At 35.5% G+C, this 19221-nt stretch overlaps 2 protein-coding genes and 1 long non-coding RNA gene across 4 annotated transcripts in view; 1 reads left to right on the top strand and 2 right to left on the bottom strand.

The window, feature by feature from the left end:
• Positions 1 to 4023, bottom strand: part of RSBN1 (round spermatid basic protein 1) — a 41044-nt gene extending 37021 nt beyond the window's left edge. The window contains exon 1 of the mRNA XM_006193142.3: positions 2857 to 4023. Within this exon, the coding sequence (XP_006193204.2) occupies positions 2857 to 3562 (706 nt within the window). The 5' untranslated portion in view covers positions 3563 to 4023. The remainder of the gene's footprint in view (positions 1 to 2856) is intronic.
• Positions 2471 to 19221, top strand: part of LOC116665869 — a 53454-nt gene continuing 36703 nt past the window's right edge. The window contains exons 1-2 of the long non-coding RNA XR_004322620.1: positions 2471 to 2766; positions 16620 to 16671. This is a non-coding gene — a long non-coding RNA (uncharacterized LOC116665869). The remainder of the gene's footprint in view (positions 2767 to 16619; positions 16672 to 19221) is intronic.
• PTPN22 (protein tyrosine phosphatase non-receptor type 22) overlaps positions 4155 to 19221 on the bottom strand; it is a 45657-nt gene continuing 30590 nt past the window's right edge. For both annotated transcript variants that reach the window (XM_014566418.2, XM_014566419.2), the window contains exons 15-22: positions 18950 to 19033; positions 18689 to 18798; positions 17594 to 17621; positions 14714 to 14797; positions 14384 to 14496; positions 12275 to 12305; positions 10072 to 10149; positions 4155 to 5713 (exon numbers count right to left, since the gene is read on the bottom strand). In XM_014566418.2, the coding sequence (XP_014421904.2) occupies positions 5649 to 5713; positions 10072 to 10149; positions 12275 to 12305; positions 14384 to 14496; positions 14714 to 14797; positions 17594 to 17621; positions 18689 to 18798; positions 18950 to 19033 (593 nt within the window). In that variant the 3' untranslated portion in view covers positions 4155 to 5648. The remainder of the gene's footprint in view (positions 5714 to 10071; positions 10150 to 12274; positions 12306 to 14383; positions 14497 to 14713; positions 14798 to 17593; positions 17622 to 18688; positions 18799 to 18949; positions 19034 to 19221) is intronic.

Here is a 19221-nt window from a genome sequence, read left to right as displayed (position 1 = left end):
CGGGTAGAGCCACGATTTTTTTAAATTCAGAGGCACGCCTCCAGCATACCACTGTAACAAGTATAAAGAGACTGAGTGGAAAAACAAAAGGTATCTATTGAAGTGTATGCAAAAGCCTGTATTAAACAAGGTTAAACCAGTTTACTTTCTGTAAGGTTCTCAGAACTTTTAAAATGCCAATGTATGCCATGTATCTAGAAGGCTACTGTATACATTTTTTCCCCAATGTATTTGGTCAGGGAACCTTTCCCCCCAGAATATATAATCTAACAATCTCTCATTCAAAAGTCAAAATGTTTAATCTAGACTTATTGTTGGGATCATTTCACAATGTGTGCAAATATTGAACCATTTTGTACACTTAAAAACTGATATAAAGTTATGTGTCAATTATATCTCAATTTCTTTAAAAGTTAAAACGTTTAAATGACCTAATCTTCACCCACTTTCCATCTTCACATATTGGCAAACTACAAATGCTTGGAGCTGTACTGTCCAATGTGGTAGCCAAAAGGAACTATCTAATTATGAATTAATTAGAATTAAGTAAAATTAAAAATTCAGTTCCTCAGTCACACTAGCCACATTTCAAGTCTTGAAAATATTTGTTTCAAGGGCCACATATGACTAATGGCTACCGTACTGGACAACACATTTATAGAAAATATTTCCATCATCAGAGAAAATTCTGTCAGGCAGCACCTGGGTTAAAGGTTTGTTTCTATTTGGTTTTGGTTTTTTTTTGTTGTTGTTTTTAAAGGAAATAGAAACTACTTATTTTGAATATAAAAGCTGATTTTGTAATGTAACATGGCACAACAGAATTCAAGTTTTTTTACAGATTTGGACCACCTCTTATTTTGTGTACGTGTGACCCAAATAACACCCATCAGAGCAAAACTTCATTAAATTGAACTGTTATAATAGCTCTATGAATAATGCACAAGAAAAAGTTAATCTATGATTATTATAAATACATATGTTTAAGTCACTAGATGAATTTCTGCCAAAAGAATCAACAAGACAGAAAACCCTTCAGACCTTGTTACTTAACACTACGTTGCAATATCCTTTTTTTTTTTTAACTTTTAGTTTTATGTTTCTATTTGTTTTTTAAAGACATGGGCCTCTGCAATTTTCAGAGAAGTACACTGTCAATTATTATCATCTATTTGCCACTATCCCCCCATAAAAGGGGGCCAAGTCAGAAATTTTTAATGGGGTTGGCCACTGCCACTCTGATGCCAAGGAACAGGGAAAGGGTAAGCAAAGAAGTGGAAAAAATGAATAGCAAAAGGAGAAAGCAACATCATGCAGCTGGGGAATGAATCTTGAACTGGGATTCAGGAGATCCGGGTACTTCCCCCCATTAGGCCAATGATTCATTTTTTTGGCACTGTTACTAATTAACTGTGACTAGATTAGACGAGTGTCTTCACTACCTTAGCCCTGGTTTCCTCTCTTCTACAATACAAATTTGACTTGGATGATCTCTAGATTCCCTCAGCTCTGCACAGTTAAAATACACAAAAACATGTACACACATGAAATGAGAAAGTGAGAAAAACAAAGATAAAAATAAGAGAGAGCAAGATCATTGCACACTGGTGGCGAAAACTGGCACTCCTGTCAGGCTGGCATAAATTCTACTCCTGAGGATAAGATGTGGGTATCACCAAAGAAGATTTAATTCAATTCAATAAAAAGTTACTGAGCAATTATTTGCAACAGATTGCACTATCTGGAAGTAGCACAACAAAACAAACAAAGAAATTAACTGGCCCTAGGTTAAGACCAAATATGTCAAAGAAATCCAAGACTCACCGAACTTTGGATTGAAAGACAAAATTTCATTAACGTGCAGTAACTTAAGCGCCCCAGTATTAAGAAACACAAAAGTACTTTTAAATCTTAAGTAGATACAACTAACAAATTACATAAAATCATATACAAACATATGACATAATTAAAATTCGTATCTTCCCCTCCTTTCTTCTAAAGAGAATGTAAATAAATGCTGCAGGTACTTGGGAACAAGAAAACATTAATTTTGGTCAACCTAATTTCTCTCAAACCCACATTTAGTCCTACATTTCCTGGGCTAAATATTTTTTACTTTAGTGAGGGTTATTGGAATTAAATAAATTCTCATTTATTGTGCCAGACAACTGGAATTCTTGCCTGTACTCTCTACTACTGGACGCTTCCACTTTTCAGAGGCTGGGTTGGTTCTATTTTCTAGGATCAAAGGAAAGGGAAAACCTTCCCCACCCCTTTTCAGAGCACTAAGATTTCATATGAAAATTAAAAATGATTTTTACCTCCACATAAAAAAGAACCAAGATAAACTGCGTTTATCACTTTACAGGAGCCAAGGCAACCACTGAGTCGAGCAAATCTCTGGAAAAATTCAAACTCATTAAAGTCCCAAACCATACTCGTGAATGTTCTGAAGCAGAGGAGAGTCAATAGTAAAGCTTTCCATCAAGGAAAACAGGAAAAAGGATTCTGAGCGACAAGCCTTTACTTTGGACAGGTAGTTTTTAATACCCCACCTACTAATTCCACTCTAAGGACCGCGCGGCGCGGAAACCCTGGCGAATTTGAAAACAAACGTTGGTAAAGGCTCGGGGAGGGGGACTGGCCAGGGGGGAAGTAACTGACAGCTCGGCCTCGAAGCAAGAAGCCTCAAGTAGGTCAGACTGTGTCAACGGTTTGAAATCCAGGGTCCACCCCAGTGGGCTTAGGGGAGTACAGCAGCAGGAGGTAAGCAGAGGGCTGGCCTCTTTCAGGGCCAAAGGGGCGGGATATCGCAACAGAGAGAGCCCAAGCTCGGGGCAGTTCGCCTGCTCTCACCTCTCTTGGGGGCCTTGATGAGAGGCACTCCTCCGGTCCTCTCGCCGTTTTCCTGCTTGTCCTTGTGCTTGAGCTCTCCCGGAACGCAGGAGCTGGGGTCACCATCAGAGCCGCGGTGGTGATGGTGCTTGTGCCGCTCCTTGTGGCCCTTATGCTTGGGCCCGGCCGCGCTCACCGTCAGAGGCGAGAAGGTGAAGAGGGCCGAGGTGCCCGGGGCCGGGAGCGGGGCAGCGACAGCGGGCCCGGCGGGTGCCAGCGAAGGTGGCGGCGGAGGCGGCAGGAGCAGAGGCTCAACAGGGCCTGGGACGGTTGGGGCTGCATTCGTTGGCGGCAGCGGCCCGGGATGTTGGCGGCTGCGACGCCGCCGGTGAGGGGGAGCGAGAGGGGGGTCCTGGCTTGGCCGCCCCCGCTTCTCCTGAGACCCCCCACTGCTGGCTCGGCGCTGCCGCTTCACTCCCCGCGGCGAGACCCCAGCATGGGGTTTCTCCTTCCCCTCTTTGTCCGGCTCCTCCTGCGCCGCCGCCGCCCGTACTACGCGCACCGCTCCGACCTGCGCAGCCATTTCACCCACAAACACACATTTAAATGGCCCGACCGCCCCCCCGTCCGCGTATCGCGCAAGCGCCACCGGCGCACGGCCCGCTGGGCATTGGAGTCTCTCCCCAACCCTCCACTTCTCGGCCGTACTTCGTCCAGAGCTGAACATGCCGGAAGCGGAACTTCCCAGCCCTTCTTCGCAGGCCCCTCCAACCGAGCTCTATTGTAAAGCACCCTGGGCCGCGCAGAGCCTCACGGGAGCGGTAGTTCCCCCGCACCCACTCAGCGTCGCGGCTCGGCGAGTGGAGGAGCCGAAAGAGAGCGTGCGCCGAGTCACGCTTCGGATCGCGACGCAACCGACGCTGGGCGGAGAGTTGCCGCCAACCGACTTAACGGCCGAAACAATGTTAAAGGCTTTTCAGAGTCCGTCTGCGCGTTCCCATTATTGTCTCCGTGTGCCCCTTTCTTCATTTTACACGGAGGAGGTGGTCTCCATAGTTACTTATAAATTTCCTCTTCCTCTGGTAACCTTTGTGAGGTAAAAGAATCTCCGGCCTTTTACCCTTGGACAAGCGGTTTGATGAAGAGGAAAGGGGAACTTAATATTATCAGATGAGGGCGATTTTGCTTTAAAATCGAATGCAGCTGCAAATCAGACAGTTTTGAACCTGTTCCTGGGCACTGATTGCTATGGTTACAACTACAGGCGCGACAAGGCAGGTGCAAGAACTGCCTGCCTGGGAGCCTGGTGGGCGCCGCCCCACCTCGCCCCGCCCCACCTCACCCCGCAGTCGGGCCACATTCCCTCCAGTGCCTGGGACGGTAGCAAACATTGATTATTTTGAATACATCCCTACAGTTACCGCTCCATTCTAGATGGAAAACTGTTTCGAAATTTCTTAATGTTTTCAAATCGCACGTATAAGGTTGCATAAATTTGAGAAGTATGTCTATCAAAGAACGCTCCAGAAATCGTCCCTGCTCACCAGGGTTTCCGCCCGGAAATCTATTTACAATTTGATCGTCACTTTAGATTTTACCTCCTTGATAAAGATACTTAGAAATAATTGATTACAGTAAAGAACTCAGGGAAAATCACTGTGGTTTGGTAGCACTAGTGCCTGGAGAAATATCCGGCACAATGAACACTACAGTAAAGTTAGTTTAAAAACAAAAAGTTTATTGAGCATCTCTTGTGTATATTGCACTGCAATAAACAGGTAAAAATATTTCATCCAATATGTGCCTTCCTTGGGCTTCCTAATGAAGGATACTAAAGAACACACGGTATTTAAGTATTCCATTTCTAGGAAGTTATAGACTTTTTTAAGTTAAATCATTATGAGAACTCAGGGAAATGCTTTGTAATAATAATTACCCACTAACTTGTTACATAAAGTTAGATTTGCAAGGTCAACTTTCTTAAGATAAAGTAGATCCATATTTATATAGAAAAAAATTTAACTAGTAGTACCTCTGGTTAGTTGGATATAAACTACACAGTTTTTATATAGGAACTTTGAAATGAAAAAAAAATGCTACCAAAAGACAACTACTTTATTGATTATTCTTCCAAATTTGGCAATTGAATAGCTGGCTATAGCTTATCAGGAATGTAACTGAACATCTTGTTAATTGGTATATCCAAATAAAAGAATGATTACTGTCTTTAAAGACTATTACGTTCATATATATTTTATTCTCTTATTAAATATGACTTCTTCTCTTACTATTCTTATTTCCCACAACATTTGGAAAGATGTGCAAGATGTACTCCATTTAGGCAAACATAACTCCCAGGGAATAGTCATTGTTACAAGCAGTAATTTTGTACTGCAAACACAAAGTAAGATTTTTAAAAACACTTTTTATAGTAACATCTGGCAATATGCACATTTAATTGAGATCCAATCTTACAACTCTTTCAAAGTCTTATATATTTACGTAGAAAAGTAAAATAGAATAAAAATAGCTTCCAAAAATGAAAAATAAGTCCATTCTAAAACTCTCATACAGCATTCTCTATACGTAAGCTCAAATGACAAATTCTTATTTGTGATTTCCAACGCAATGTAAATGAGATGAAAGTATAAAACTTCTGGCATTTATTTGCGTATTGCTTTTCTTTTAAAAACTATTAATGCATTACCATATCTTAATTGTTGATATTATGAATATAGAGTACTTATTTTAGCTAGCAGTATTCCAGTAGTTTTATCTGCAGGTGCACGTGCAGCCTGTATTCCAAAGTTGTGTTAAATATTCCACGATGGTGGTGGGTTCCTTGGTCCTTTGGGTTTTGAAAAACGATTTGCAAAACCTGGGAACAAAAATGAAATTGAATGAAGAAAGATTTCTTAAATAGAAATGAATACTTGATTTTAGAGTGTATTATAACATATGCAAATATATGGATTTTTTTCAAAACGTTAGGCAGCATCTTTGATCAGTTTAGTAGTAGATTTAGTAGTAATAGATTGTAACTTATTAAAATCTATTACTCATAATTAAATTAATGCTTAAATGATAATAATAGAATTCTAATAACATTAAAATGTATAGAACACTTACAAACTTAATAATGGTAATAATTAGATGAAGAACCCTGGTTATAATAGCCTTTGGTAGTTCAGTATATAGTATCCTTTTTCCCACATCTATTGAGATATTACTGATATGTATGTTTATATATGACATATGTAAGTTAAAGGTGTAGAACATTATGTTTTGATACACGTATATATTGTGAAACTATTACCATATTAAGGTTAGTTAACACCTCCATCCCCTTACATAATTACCTTTTTGTGTGGTGATTACATTTAAGATTTACTATTTTAATAGCTTTCAAGTATATAATATAGTATTGTTAATTATAGTCACCATGCTGTATGTTACGTCTCCCAAACTTACTCATCTTATAGCTGGAAGTTTGTGTTCTTTGACTGAACTTTCCCCGTTTCCCCCACTTCCTAGCCCATGGCAACCATCATTCTACTCTGTATTTCTATGAGCTCAGCTTTTTTAGATTCCACATATAAGTGAGAACATACAGTATTTGTCTTTCTCTATCCAATTTACTCCACTTAGAATAATGCCCTCCAGGTCTATCCATGATGTCACAAAAGGCAGGATTTCCTTCTTTTTTTGTGAATGAATAACAAATATATACACATTCATGTATATAATATTTAATATACATATGTGTATACATAGAGTTGGCCCTTTCTATCCATAGATTCTGCATCCACAGATTCCACATGTGCAGAGTCAACCAACAATGGATCAAAAATACTTGAAAAAAAATTTTCCAGAAAGTTCCAAAAAGCAAAACTTGAATTTGCAATTCACCAACAACTATTTGCACAGCATTGACATATGTTAGGTATTATAAATAATCTAGAGATGATTTAGAATAAATGGGAAGGTATAGGTAGGTTATATGCAAATACTAGAATAAACGGGAAGGTATAGGTAGGTTATATGCAAACATTTTATATAAAGGACTTGAGCATCCTTGGATTTTAGTATCCATGGAGGCCCTGGAACTAATCCCCTGCGGATACCAAGAATTTTCCACTGTGCAGGGGGTGGCCACCCTTAACCCCATGTGTTCAAGGGTCAACTGTATACATATCTCTCACATTTTCTTTATCTATTTTTCTGTAAGTGGACACTTAGGTTGTTTCCATGAACTGGCTATTGCAAATAATGCTGGAACAAATATGGGTTGCAAATATCTTTTCTGAGATAATTTCATTTCCTTCAGATATATATTCAGAAGTGGGATTGCTGGTATATGGTAATTCTGTCTTTAATTTTTTGAGGAACTTCCATAGTGACTGTACCAATTTAAATTTCCATCAACAGTACACAAAAATTCCCCTTTCTCCATAGACTCACCAACACTTGTCTCTTGTCTTTTTGATAATAGCCATTCTAATAGGTGTGACGTGATATCTCATTGTGTTTTCAGTTTGCATTTCCCTTATGATTAGTCATGTCAAACATCTTTTCATGTGCCCGTTGACCATTTACATGTCTTTTCTGGGAAAAATGTCTATTCAAATCCTTTGCCTATTTTTTAATCTGATTGTTTGGCTTTAAAAAAAGTATCTTTTATCTTTGTCTTTTTACACACCACTCACTCAGCAAAAAAACAAAATTGGAAAATTTAAATTTCAGAAAAATAAGCACTATTACTTTAGAAAATTTATCATATCAAATTCAGTTATACTTCTACTTCGACCCAGAAAGCCCTCAATTTACTAAGGGATTATCTTTTAAAAGATTAGAAAAAATAAAGTAATAAACAATCCTGAAAAACTAAGTATTTTTATTTATCTTTCTCCCTTAAACACTCCTCACTGATTCTCCCCCAACACACACACACACACACACACACACACACACACACACACACACACACACACACGAAAGACGAGGAAATTTTGCATAACCAAGATGGCCTATTTCTGGGTACCTTCAAAATATATGCACATTGATGACATATTCTTTATAACTTTAACAACATGACTTTCTTTTTCTTTGATGGAGTTTATTTTCAAGGTACTCTTACACTTAGCAACTTTTAAGGGCTCAAATTGAGCAACAAAACTTTGAAATACAAAGAGAAAACAGAGAATGGAAAACTCAAAGATGATTAGTTTCATCCTCTTACAAAATTGTGGGTATTATATAACTTTTAGAACTGATGAAAAGGATCAGATGAGATATTTGTTAAAGTATCCAGCGCAATGCCTGGCACGTGGTAACAACTCAAATGTTGCTTAAAACTGAACCACAAAAAACTATACCAAAACTAGAAGAAAAGGAGATTAGGTAATAGGAAAGGAAAAGAAGATAAAAACAAGAAACCCACTAAAATCAAATTTATTACTGGTGGTGGTTAAAAAAAAATCGGGGGAGGGGGCATATTGCCTAGTTCATGCACATTTTACTCCTCTGAGTGGTAAATGAGAAGATAGAAGGAAAACTATTTCATGTTAGTTTCACACGATAGTCACAAAATCATCCAGAGAGCTTGATTGTAACCCAGGTGGACTGAGAATAGAAGTCATAATGTAATATGAAAGTACTAAGTATCTGAAATTTGAGGATCTTTTTCACTGATCAATTCTTAATAATTTAGAATAGTAGTGAACTACATTTTTTGCATGTAGGCCAATTCAGGAAAAATAAAAATGTCTATAAACCACAAAATTTTTTCATTCAAATATACTTTTTGAGTAAAATATCCTATAATGCCTCCTTTATAGAAGAGAACCAATGGAAAAGTTGTCCTGCTTTTTAAGTAGGTAAAATGTTCAACTTTAAGAAGAAACAGCATGGAGGCAGCTCTCTAATATTTTAGCCTTATTTTAGATCACAGATTGTTGTAAAGTTTAGATGAGCCATGAGTTACTCAAGTGGTATCACTGATTGAGAGAAAAGAAGGAAGCAAGGGATATTTGTATTCCAGGAAAAGTTTAGTGGTTTTTTAATAGGTTATATAATATTCTATGTGAATTTTTTAATGATTTCATAAGAATAATAACTTTTTTCTAATTATAATATTTTAAACCTTAGAGTTAATGTAAGCGAAATAAAAATTTTAAACCCATGAAAAGATCCAAAGATTCTAGTTAAATACATTGCCACGGTGAGATAGGGACAGTAATCCAGGTGCGGCGGAGATTACTACGTGTCCACCAAATCTTTCCTTGCTTTTTCTTCAGGAATAGAATAGTATATGGGAAGCTGCCTGCCCAGCATTATTGCATTTCCCAGTGTCTTTTACAATTTAGATATAGCACATGTGTAAGTTCTCTTCAACGAAATGTGAGCCAATGTGATATTGCCTCTTCCAGGCCAATGTCTGAAGACCAGAAGAGAAGGTCACACCTCATCCACATTTTTCTCTCATCTTCTTGCCACCTGCAGTCTGAGTGTGGCAGCAACAATTTTGGTCATTCAGGTAATGACAATACCATAGAGCAGCAGTTCTCAGGGTGTGGTCCCAGGGAGGGGACCCACTGGAAGTCCCCCCAGATCTTTTCAGGAAGTCTGCTTTTTGGTTATAATAAACTTTAGTAATAATATCCCATATTATTTGCTATACTACTTACAAAAAAATTGTAGTATATATGATACTATCTAAATAGTATGATGGATTTATGTCATATAGAGTAATAGAATGCTTAATATAAAATTATCATTAAAGTTTATAACATATTTAGGAGCGATTGGGCAAACAGTTCCTTTAAACTGTCAGAATTGTGCTTCAGCTCCTACTGTGCAGTGAGTTATACAAGATTAGGTAGCAGCACCTGCTCTTCTTTTCATCACACTTGTATTTTTTTTTGTAACTTTGATTAGATATGAACCAGAGTATTATAGCACCTCAGAATTTCTTCATACATTCATCTACCACATGTCAACATGATCATGGTCATTTGGTTACCTAGCTTGATTTTCCCCATATGCTAGGTAATTCAGGCCTGTGTAAGCTGTTAGAAGTAGCTTAGGTCAAAAATAAAAAGGTAAATGGAAAAAATAGTAAATATAAGGATTTATATATGCAATCTTAAATCATATTAAAAGTGTATCTTTTATACTGTAAATAAATAATTAAGATAAATTTAAAAAAAAAAAACTGCTGGAAAGTAACACACATACCAAAATTCAGGAGGGAGCTGGAGTTCTTTGACTGAACAGAGTCTGCAGGCTTGTTTGGTGAGGAAGAAATACACATACCTAAAATCAAAAGAAAAAATGTAAGGGGAAGAATAAAGAGACACTGAGACCACATAAGTATTGAGGCTAAACATTTCCTCCAAATTAATTAATGCTCCTACATAAACATATCACTATCAATTAAAACAAAATATAGATGCTTACAAATGGGTTGATACTATAATTTTCTCATTTACATATATATATATATATTTTTTTTTTAAAGGTTTCTTTCTTTGCAAACAGATTCTTTATATATCACCCAAATGGATCAGGATCCATTTTATTGTGAATCAGTTTTTTCTGGGATTCAGATCTTGGCTTTCAATTGCATCTTTGCACTCTGACCACTCAGTACACTTTTAAGTTATTCGTTCTCCACATTATTTCACCTATGGCAAATCTGTGATTTTTCTTGTACCATCCTCTACTCCTAGAATATCTTTCTTCATTTTCAGCCTACTTTTTTTCCCATTATAGGTGATTCTATTTAGGCCCAGAATCTCCCAAAAGCATTGTTATGTTTCTTTGTTTTGCTATTTTGGCTACATATAGGCAGACTTAAAAATATATTTCTCTTCCCAGCACCTTAGTACATTCACGTATCAGTTTCCGCACAATTTTGAAAACAATCCAGTGAAAAACATGATCCATATTTTGCACAAGCACTGTCCAGGAGCAAAAAAAAGATAATTTCAGGCTTGTATAAACTTTCTAAGAAACAGTACGTGGTGGAGGAGAAACTATTAATTATTCACCTTTTTTTGTTATCAACATTTTCAGAATGTAGCAGGAGGACTACGTATATGTTTGTAAACACATACATAATACTAAGATCCTAGAAACACCTTTTCCTGGAACTACCTGAGTATTAGTCACTAGAGTAAATCATGAATTTCAATGTGCCAGGCATTGGGCTAGGCACTGACTACAGAGACATAAATAAGAAGTAGGCGAAGGTGAGAAAGTTCAGCAGATAGCAATCATGCCTATACTGCATATGAGCTAAGAATTGTATACATCCTTCAGAAAGAAAACAACTGTCCCAAAAGGAAATAATGGGGTTTTTTTACAACTGGAGTCAAAGATTTTGCATAGGTATCTCTCAGAGTGAACTCTTTTGCATATTGGCTTGTCATAGATATTTTTATGCTGCCTGCCCAGCATTAATTCCTTCTTATAATAGAACTTGTATTTTCCTTTAGGAAACCACCCTTCTCCAATTTTCAGCTCCCATACTTCTCGTGGAGTTGATTCTATCCTTAGATCAAGGAACTGACCCATGACTAGGGCTTTGGTACTTTGCCATGGTCACACCAGTTGTTTAGCTCTTACCTCATTCCTTACTGGTCAGGGTCCACGTGTAACAGTTGTTAAATATTAGATATGACACTGTCCTCTTAATCAGAGCATTGAATGTATTGGCAATAATTGGCTTAGGGGTAGGCAAATGAACAAAGCCAAGATAATCAGGCCCAATCAACATTAGTCATCAGGCTGTTACTTGAACAACCAAGAAAGAGCTCATTTTTTCAACATAAGCCTGAAAACACATGGTAAAAGCCTGCCTATGAGTAAGCTAACACAGAGTGAAACAGAGTTGGAAGATATGGAATGAGAGATTAGGGCCTAATTACATCATTTGAACTCTTGGTCACAAGCCAATAAATCCCCTGCTTAAGCAAATAATTGTCTGCTTAAGTTAGCTTAATTTGGGTTTTCTGTCACTTGCAACTGAAGGATTTCTTAGCAATTAAAATTTCCCACCAAAAGTAGTCATTAGGCACCACAGCTGACACCTTAAACTCTTGTCACTCTATAATTCATTCTCCATACAGCAGCCAGAATGATCTTTTCAACAAACATGTAATCTTTGTCTAGAACACTTTTGTGATTTCCCACTGGGTCATTAACACGGCCTATAAGGATCTAACTACCTCTCGTCTCTACCATCTTTTCAGACATACCTTACTCCTTTTTCCTCATAATACCCAGCGTAGTACAAGTCTGGGGGTGATTGTTCTGATACATAGGACCCTAGCAAGGCTCTGTTTAGGAATAATATTGCTTTTTTTTTTGCACAGATGGTTATAAAAGAGAAAATTACATAGTGGTATATATATTCTAAAAAAAAGTAAAAACTTACTCTTTTTCATGTTTCGCAAAATTTTCAAACTCTACAAAAATGAAGAAAAGGAAAAAGTTAGGTTTTTTCCCTGTGAAATCTAAAATAATTTAATTAACTAGAAATATAAACTTCAGCCAAAAGGATTAGTTTCTTTAAAAATGGCTATCAAAATTATTTTTCTATCTTGCCATTTTTAATTCAGTGCAAAGTCTCCACTTGATTTTATCTTGTTATTTTTCCCACCTTTGTAAGAATCACACTATGTATTTAGAAATAGTGCTATCGCTATATCAGGGGAAAAGATAATTTTTGATAATTTTTTTGTTTCTCGTATAGGCTATTCTAATAAATTAACTGTGCTCTTCAAGGGCAGGTAGATGGTCCTTTATGACCTTTCTGTTTTCCTACCACTTAACAGAAATGTAATCTTCTTCATAATAGATATTTAATAAATTCTTTTTGAAATATTTTATTTATATTTTTAGAAATCGATTATTTCTAATTCAAAATATCCTGGTAAAAATGCTCCCATTCTTATTCTCCATTTACTTAGTTTCTAACCCTCTTCCTGCAGGTAACCATTGTTGTTGGTAGTTTCTTATGTATCCTTTTAGAGATCTTTATGAATATATAATATAAATATAGGTCATATTTTCACCCTTTCACGTAAAAGTTAATAAAATATATAAAAGTATATTGAGAGAGTCCTCATTCTTTTTTTAGCTGCGTAGAATTCCAGTGTATGCATATACCATGATTTATGATTTATTTAATCAGTTCCCCTAATGATTGACATTTATGTTCCCAATTGTCTGCCCTTATAAATAATGGTATAATGAATACCCAGTGTACATTTTATTTCATGTACGTGCAAGCATGTTTGTAGGATAAATTCCTAGAAGTGAAATTGTTGCATCCAAGGGTATATACATTCGTAATTTTGATAGATGTTGCTAAATTGTCCTCCATAGAAGTTACACCACTTGACATTCCCACCAACAGTGCAAGAGTGGACTTATTTTCCCGTAATCTGCCTAATGGAGAGTGTAGTCAAAATTTGGAATATGCCATTCCAAACACATAAAAAACAGTGTGTCACTGTGGTTTTAATTTGTACTTCTCTTATTATGAGTGAGGTTGAACATATCAAATGTTTAAAGGGCAGATTATGCACATTTACAATCATATGTATTATTACTTACTTTTCTTTCAGGGTTGTTATGTTCTATGAATTTCTAGGATCTCTTTATATATTAATAAAAGATAGTCCTTTGACTATGATGCAATTGCTGATTTTTTTTCTCCAATTTAGTCTCTATCTTTTGATTTTTAAGGTGATTTTTTGGTTTGTTTTGTCAGGCAGAAATTTTGTTTTATTTAATTGAATTTATAAATCTCTCTCTTTATGGCTTCTGGACTTTGAGTCATCGTTATAAAGGTCATACTACTCCCAGGTTGTAAAATAATCTTTCCAAGTTTCTTTAGTACTTTGATGGGTTGTTTTTTGATTTGTTTGTACCTTGTTTTTTTTTTTTGTTTTTTTTTAACATTTAAATCTTTTATCCATGTAGAATATATGCTGGTATAGCTGTGAGGTATGAATCCTATCTCTTTTCCCTCCAGGTGGTTACCCAGTTGACCCAACAACAGTGATCAAAACAGCCAACTTTAATCCATGATTTGAAAGGCCCCCTTCATCATATACTAAATTCCTATACATATTTGGATCTATTTCTGGACTTTTCCTTCTGCTCTGTTGGTTTGTGTTTCTTTTCATACACCAATATCATACCATTTACTATGTTTTAATATTTGGTAAGGCTACCTTCCTTTTACTTTTTTCCTCCTCCACCCCTCTTTTTTTTTTTTTTTTTTTGGAATCAGTCTAGTTTTGGGGGGAAAAAAAAGTTGATATTTTTATTGGGCATGCTTTAAACTAAGTTGTATTTTTTTTCTTTTTGGTTTCCCTCCATTAATTTTTATTGTTGTGAGATCAACAACCTATATTAGTGAAGATATTTAGTCTAAATTTCCATCTTAATGCTGGCAGCCCAGGGTTGGAGTGGCAGCAAGTGGGGACACTTTCAGTAATGGAAAACCTCTGGCATAAACTCCTATCTTCTTTACCTTACTCCTTGTGAAACTTTTTCCAGGAGTCTTCAATGTCTGTTTTGAAGATGAATTTTCCATGGTGTTAGGATAGCTAGTAGAACAAGTCAATATAGATTGATCCTGTACACCTGAAAAAAATGTTTTGTTATTATATTCAATAATTCTTAGCTTAGCTTTTTTACACATTATTTTCGCAATACACTATGGGTTTTTTAATGTATTATTTTGATCTTATTTGATCACTCTTTGTACCTTTTCCATTTATTTTACCTTTTCCTACTTTATTGTTAATCTTTTAATAGTCTCATTTCTATAACTTTTTTGAGAGAGAATATTGCCACTTACAATCTTCATCAGCAAGAAGGAAGGACTCTAGGGTTCTTTCTGGCAGAGGAGGTGGCAGAGGAGAAGAACGATCTTGATGTAGATCTATGAAAAGAATAGTATACAACAAAGCAAAAATCCATCAATTAGAAGTCTTAAGTCAAGATTCCTTTTTGGTTTTGCATAACTTTTCCAGTTTTTCAATATTATCCCACAAAAACCAAATAAAAAATTATCTGAACAATGACTGAGCCTCAAGAACTTTGTTGTTCTAGCTCTTTAGCCAGTGACCCTATGCTTCGTCACAAACGTGTAACTTACTTACAAACATATTCTTCCAAAGAAATTGAAACTGAATTTAATCAAGCTTCTAGTTCTTACTACAATTTTACAGAGACTCCTGGAGATAGAGGAACATGTTAAATAAAATCATCAGGATACAAACAGCCAAATCCAGAATATTAGCTGTCTTAAGAACAAATAGTGGGGGGAGAGTATAGCTCAAGCAGTAGAGTGCATGCTTAGCATGTATGAGGTCCTGGGTTCAATCCCCTGTATCTCCTCTAAAAATAAACAAACACAAACAAACAAAACCTAAGTACCTCCCTCACCAAAAAGGAAAAAATTTTTAAAAAAGAACAAATGGCCTATTCAACAGCTTAATAGCATGAGAAATATAAAAAGAACTGTTACAAACTTTAAAAGACTTAAGAAACATATAAAGCAAATGCAACATGTAGACTTTATTTGAATCCAGCTTCAAATAAACCAACTGTAAAAAGACATTTTTGAAACAATTTGAGAAAATTGAACAAAGTTGGGATATTAAATAATATTAAGGGATTATTATTAATTTTATTAGTGTGATTGATGCTATTATGGTAGGTTTTGAATGTGTGTTTGAAATTTTCCATAATAAGAGAATTTTAAATAGTAGAGCTACTTTCCCACAATGCAAGTGCTAAAGATACAAATGTTGTTCTGTTTACATAGGCTTCTTGTTACACAGTGCTAAGTTTAATTGTATGCTTTATTAATGTCTTTTGAAAATGAATATGTGGTTAAGTGATAGAGTTTGTCTTTGCTCATTGGGCTTTTTAGGTCTTAGGATTTATCTACAGAACAAATTCTTTTGTTTATTCCTTATACGCTGGGTAATATGCAAAAGTAAGGTACAATACTTCCAGCATCTAGTATAATAACTGGCATACAGTAGACATTTAATAAATATTTGATAACTGCTCTGAAGTAGCTTATCTTTCAGTTTGCTTTTAGGAAATATTCTGAGAACTATAAATTTCAAGTAATAAAATCCTGCCAAATCCCTTCCTAAAATACCATTTTCATCTCAATATTCCCCTGATGAAGAACCTACAATGGTTATTACTTACTGAATTAAATCTAAATTCTTCTGCCAGCTTTGTGTGTGCGTGATAAAATACACATAACAAAATTTGCCGTTTATGATATTTTGTACATTTACAGTGATGTGCAGTCATCACCACTATCTAGTTCCAAAATATTTTCATTGTCCCGGAAAGAAACTCCACACTCATTTAGCAGTCGCTCCCCATTTCCTCCAGATTAGACTGGCAACCACAAATCTACTTTCCCTATACACAGATTTGCCTGTTCTGGATATTTCATCCACCTAGCTTTTAAATCCTTCAGCATCTTCCCACATTTCATCTGTCCAAATTTATTTTCCATAATTCCCTAAAATAGAACTTCTGTTACAATTAACCTACTTACCATTTCTCTGTACCCATCATGCTTATTTTTACCTTTGAGTCACTATTACCCTGATCCCTGCTCCTGGAACTCTCTCCTTTTTCCTCTGACTATCCATATTCTTAAATTTCTTTCTTCTACTCAGTGAAGGCTTTTCTAAACACTACAGTGATATCTTCTTTTTTTTTTTTTCCAGACTCCTGGTGATTATAATCAGTGCCACAAAGATTATCACTTAATGGTACCAAGTGAGTATTAATTTTGTCTACCCAACTTGAATAGATACATAAGCATTAAGCAGTGCCCTTTCTTATATATCCTGTGTATTCTAACACTGTATAAGGCACACAGAACTTGCTTAGGAAATGTTCATTTAATAATTCCCTAATAAAAATGATAATAGATAACATTTAATGAGAGTTTATTACTTGACAACCACTGTGCTAAAAGCTTTATATGCATTATCTCACTAAGTAGTCACAAAAATCCTCTTAGAAGGGAGTTCTGTTATCCTCATATAAATGAGAAGAATTGATGAAGTATATAATTTAACCAAGGTTATACATTTTGATCACTATTTGTAGGCTAGGGATTTGAATTAAAGTCCACCTGTCTCCAAAGCCCATGCTTTTTAACCAATTATTATACTACTATTTATGGATTTGAATAATATGTTACTATGAATAAATATGTTAAGAGCAACTACTACCTGTTATAATGTATGTAAAGTACCTATCAGTGCTCAGTAAATGTTCTCTGCTGATGTTGTTCAACATATAAATTAAGTAGGAAAGTACTGGAGAAGCAATAGCAAGTTTAAGACGTTAAGTGGCCAGAAATAATTTTTTAGAATCACACTGTTAACAATGATAAAACCAACAAAATGGAACTGCTGCAAAGTTTTAAGAGATGGTATCTGAAATAGTTTGTTCTTTTTTTTAAAGGCTTATATATTAAGGAGCAGAATTCTAACATCCTGTCTTCACCTTGCCTTTAACAAAACAAAACTACTAGCCTGGGAAAACCAGAAATGAATCAATAAATAGTGGAAGCTATTAATGGAAACCATGCCATCTCCTGAGATGAATTACTCTAAACTTAATGAGCCATTCTTACAGTACAAATTCTTAGGGCTAAATGTCATCCAAAGTCAAAGGAAAATTTTTTTACCTGATTCGGTACTCTGGAGTTTTATACTCTGAAAAAAAAAAAGAAAAAGAAAAAGTCAAAAAGAATATGTATACAAATTTACAAGCTCCAAGCAATTAATAGTATAATAGAGATAGCAATGAAATGTTGACCCTATTTTTCCTAATTTATAAGTGTGCTGAGCTATGAAAGGTCATCAACTCTTACAGTGATTTTTATATGTATGGTAATTGGTCCTAAATTGATCTTTTTTGTACTTATTTCCTTCCTACTCAGAACATTCCTCTGAAAATTTAATTCAAGGTAAGTTATTGAAATTGAAGTTACTTCATGACACTAGAAAAGTAGTGATTTTTCTTTGCTCTAGGAGTTAAGATAAAGACTATTAACAATAATAATAACAATTACTAGTAAATTAAAAGTGTAATTTAAAAGGTAGAGAATTTTTGCCTATCGGCACTGCAACTGTAGGCATGTTTAAATGTTTTAATCACCTTTCTGATCTCTGAAATTTTAAGATAGTTGGTTCATAGAATTATATTCAAATATATAACAGATTGGTGAAAGTGTAGGTGTTTCTTCTAGAAGCATGGAACATTATTCCAAAAGGTTTATCTTAAATAATAAAGACATCTGTCATTTACCAAAAAACCACACTTAATAATATATTATTACAGTTAACATGATACAGCCTATCAGATGACTATTATGAACAAGCAACCTACTTATGAAACATTTATTTCTGCCTTAACTGTCCTTCAAGAATCAGCTCAAATATTTCCTCCAACCTGAAGGGATCGCTCACATTTTCGAAGCTCTTATCTCTCATATGGCACTGATTAAATTTGCCTTATTATAATAAATACAGACAAAAAGACTCCTGTACACATCCTGTATCTCCATTGCTAAACTGTAAGCATCTTAAGGGTAATAATTGTGTCTTATACATCTTTTTTATTCCTCCACATTCTCTAGCACATGGTTTTATAAGTAGTATCAGCTTAATATTTATTAAGTGATAGGTGTAAAAAATAAAAGGAATAGGACTATGGTCTATTGAGTTCAAATGAGTAGAGTCAGAAAAAAGTTCTTGACCGTGTTTGGTCTAAGTCTTACCAAATCATCAGATTTCTTTGATTCAGATGTTCCACTACATTCTAGTGATATTCCAGCTTTTACCTTCACAGCTGAAGATAAAGATTTGGGAACACTCATTGGGAATTCTCCTGCAAAAAAGTAAATATGTTTCAACTCTTAGAAATGTTTTAATTTTGGAGAGCAAATGTTACTTAGCAATGGTACACAGAACATTGAAAGGATCTGAGAAGTAAGCTAGTTAATCTACACTTCATCTCACACTTACTGAACTGTACTCACCAGCTTCCTCTACCACAATAAAAGATTCGGGTGTCCGCTTAGGAAGTGGAGGGGGGATTTCATCATCTATCCTTGTAGAAGTTGCTATCCCAAAATGTCAGAAATATAATCACAAATTTTAATTAGAAAAATTTTAAAAAACCCTTATATTCTAATCTTGGTACAAATTATATCAAGCAACATCAAAATATTTAAGCTGGCATCTGTTCACTCAAAGAAAAAGCGAAATAAATTCTCTTATCCTAAGTTGGAAACCCACAAGGTTTTTGATT

This window comes from Camelus ferus, chromosome 9, assembly GCF_009834535.1.
Source record: "Camelus ferus isolate YT-003-E chromosome 9, BCGSAC_Cfer_1.0, whole genome shotgun sequence".
Lineage (NCBI taxonomy): Eukaryota > Metazoa > Chordata > Mammalia > Artiodactyla > Camelidae > Camelus > Camelus ferus.
This window is presented reverse-complemented; position numbering and strand designations above follow the sequence as displayed.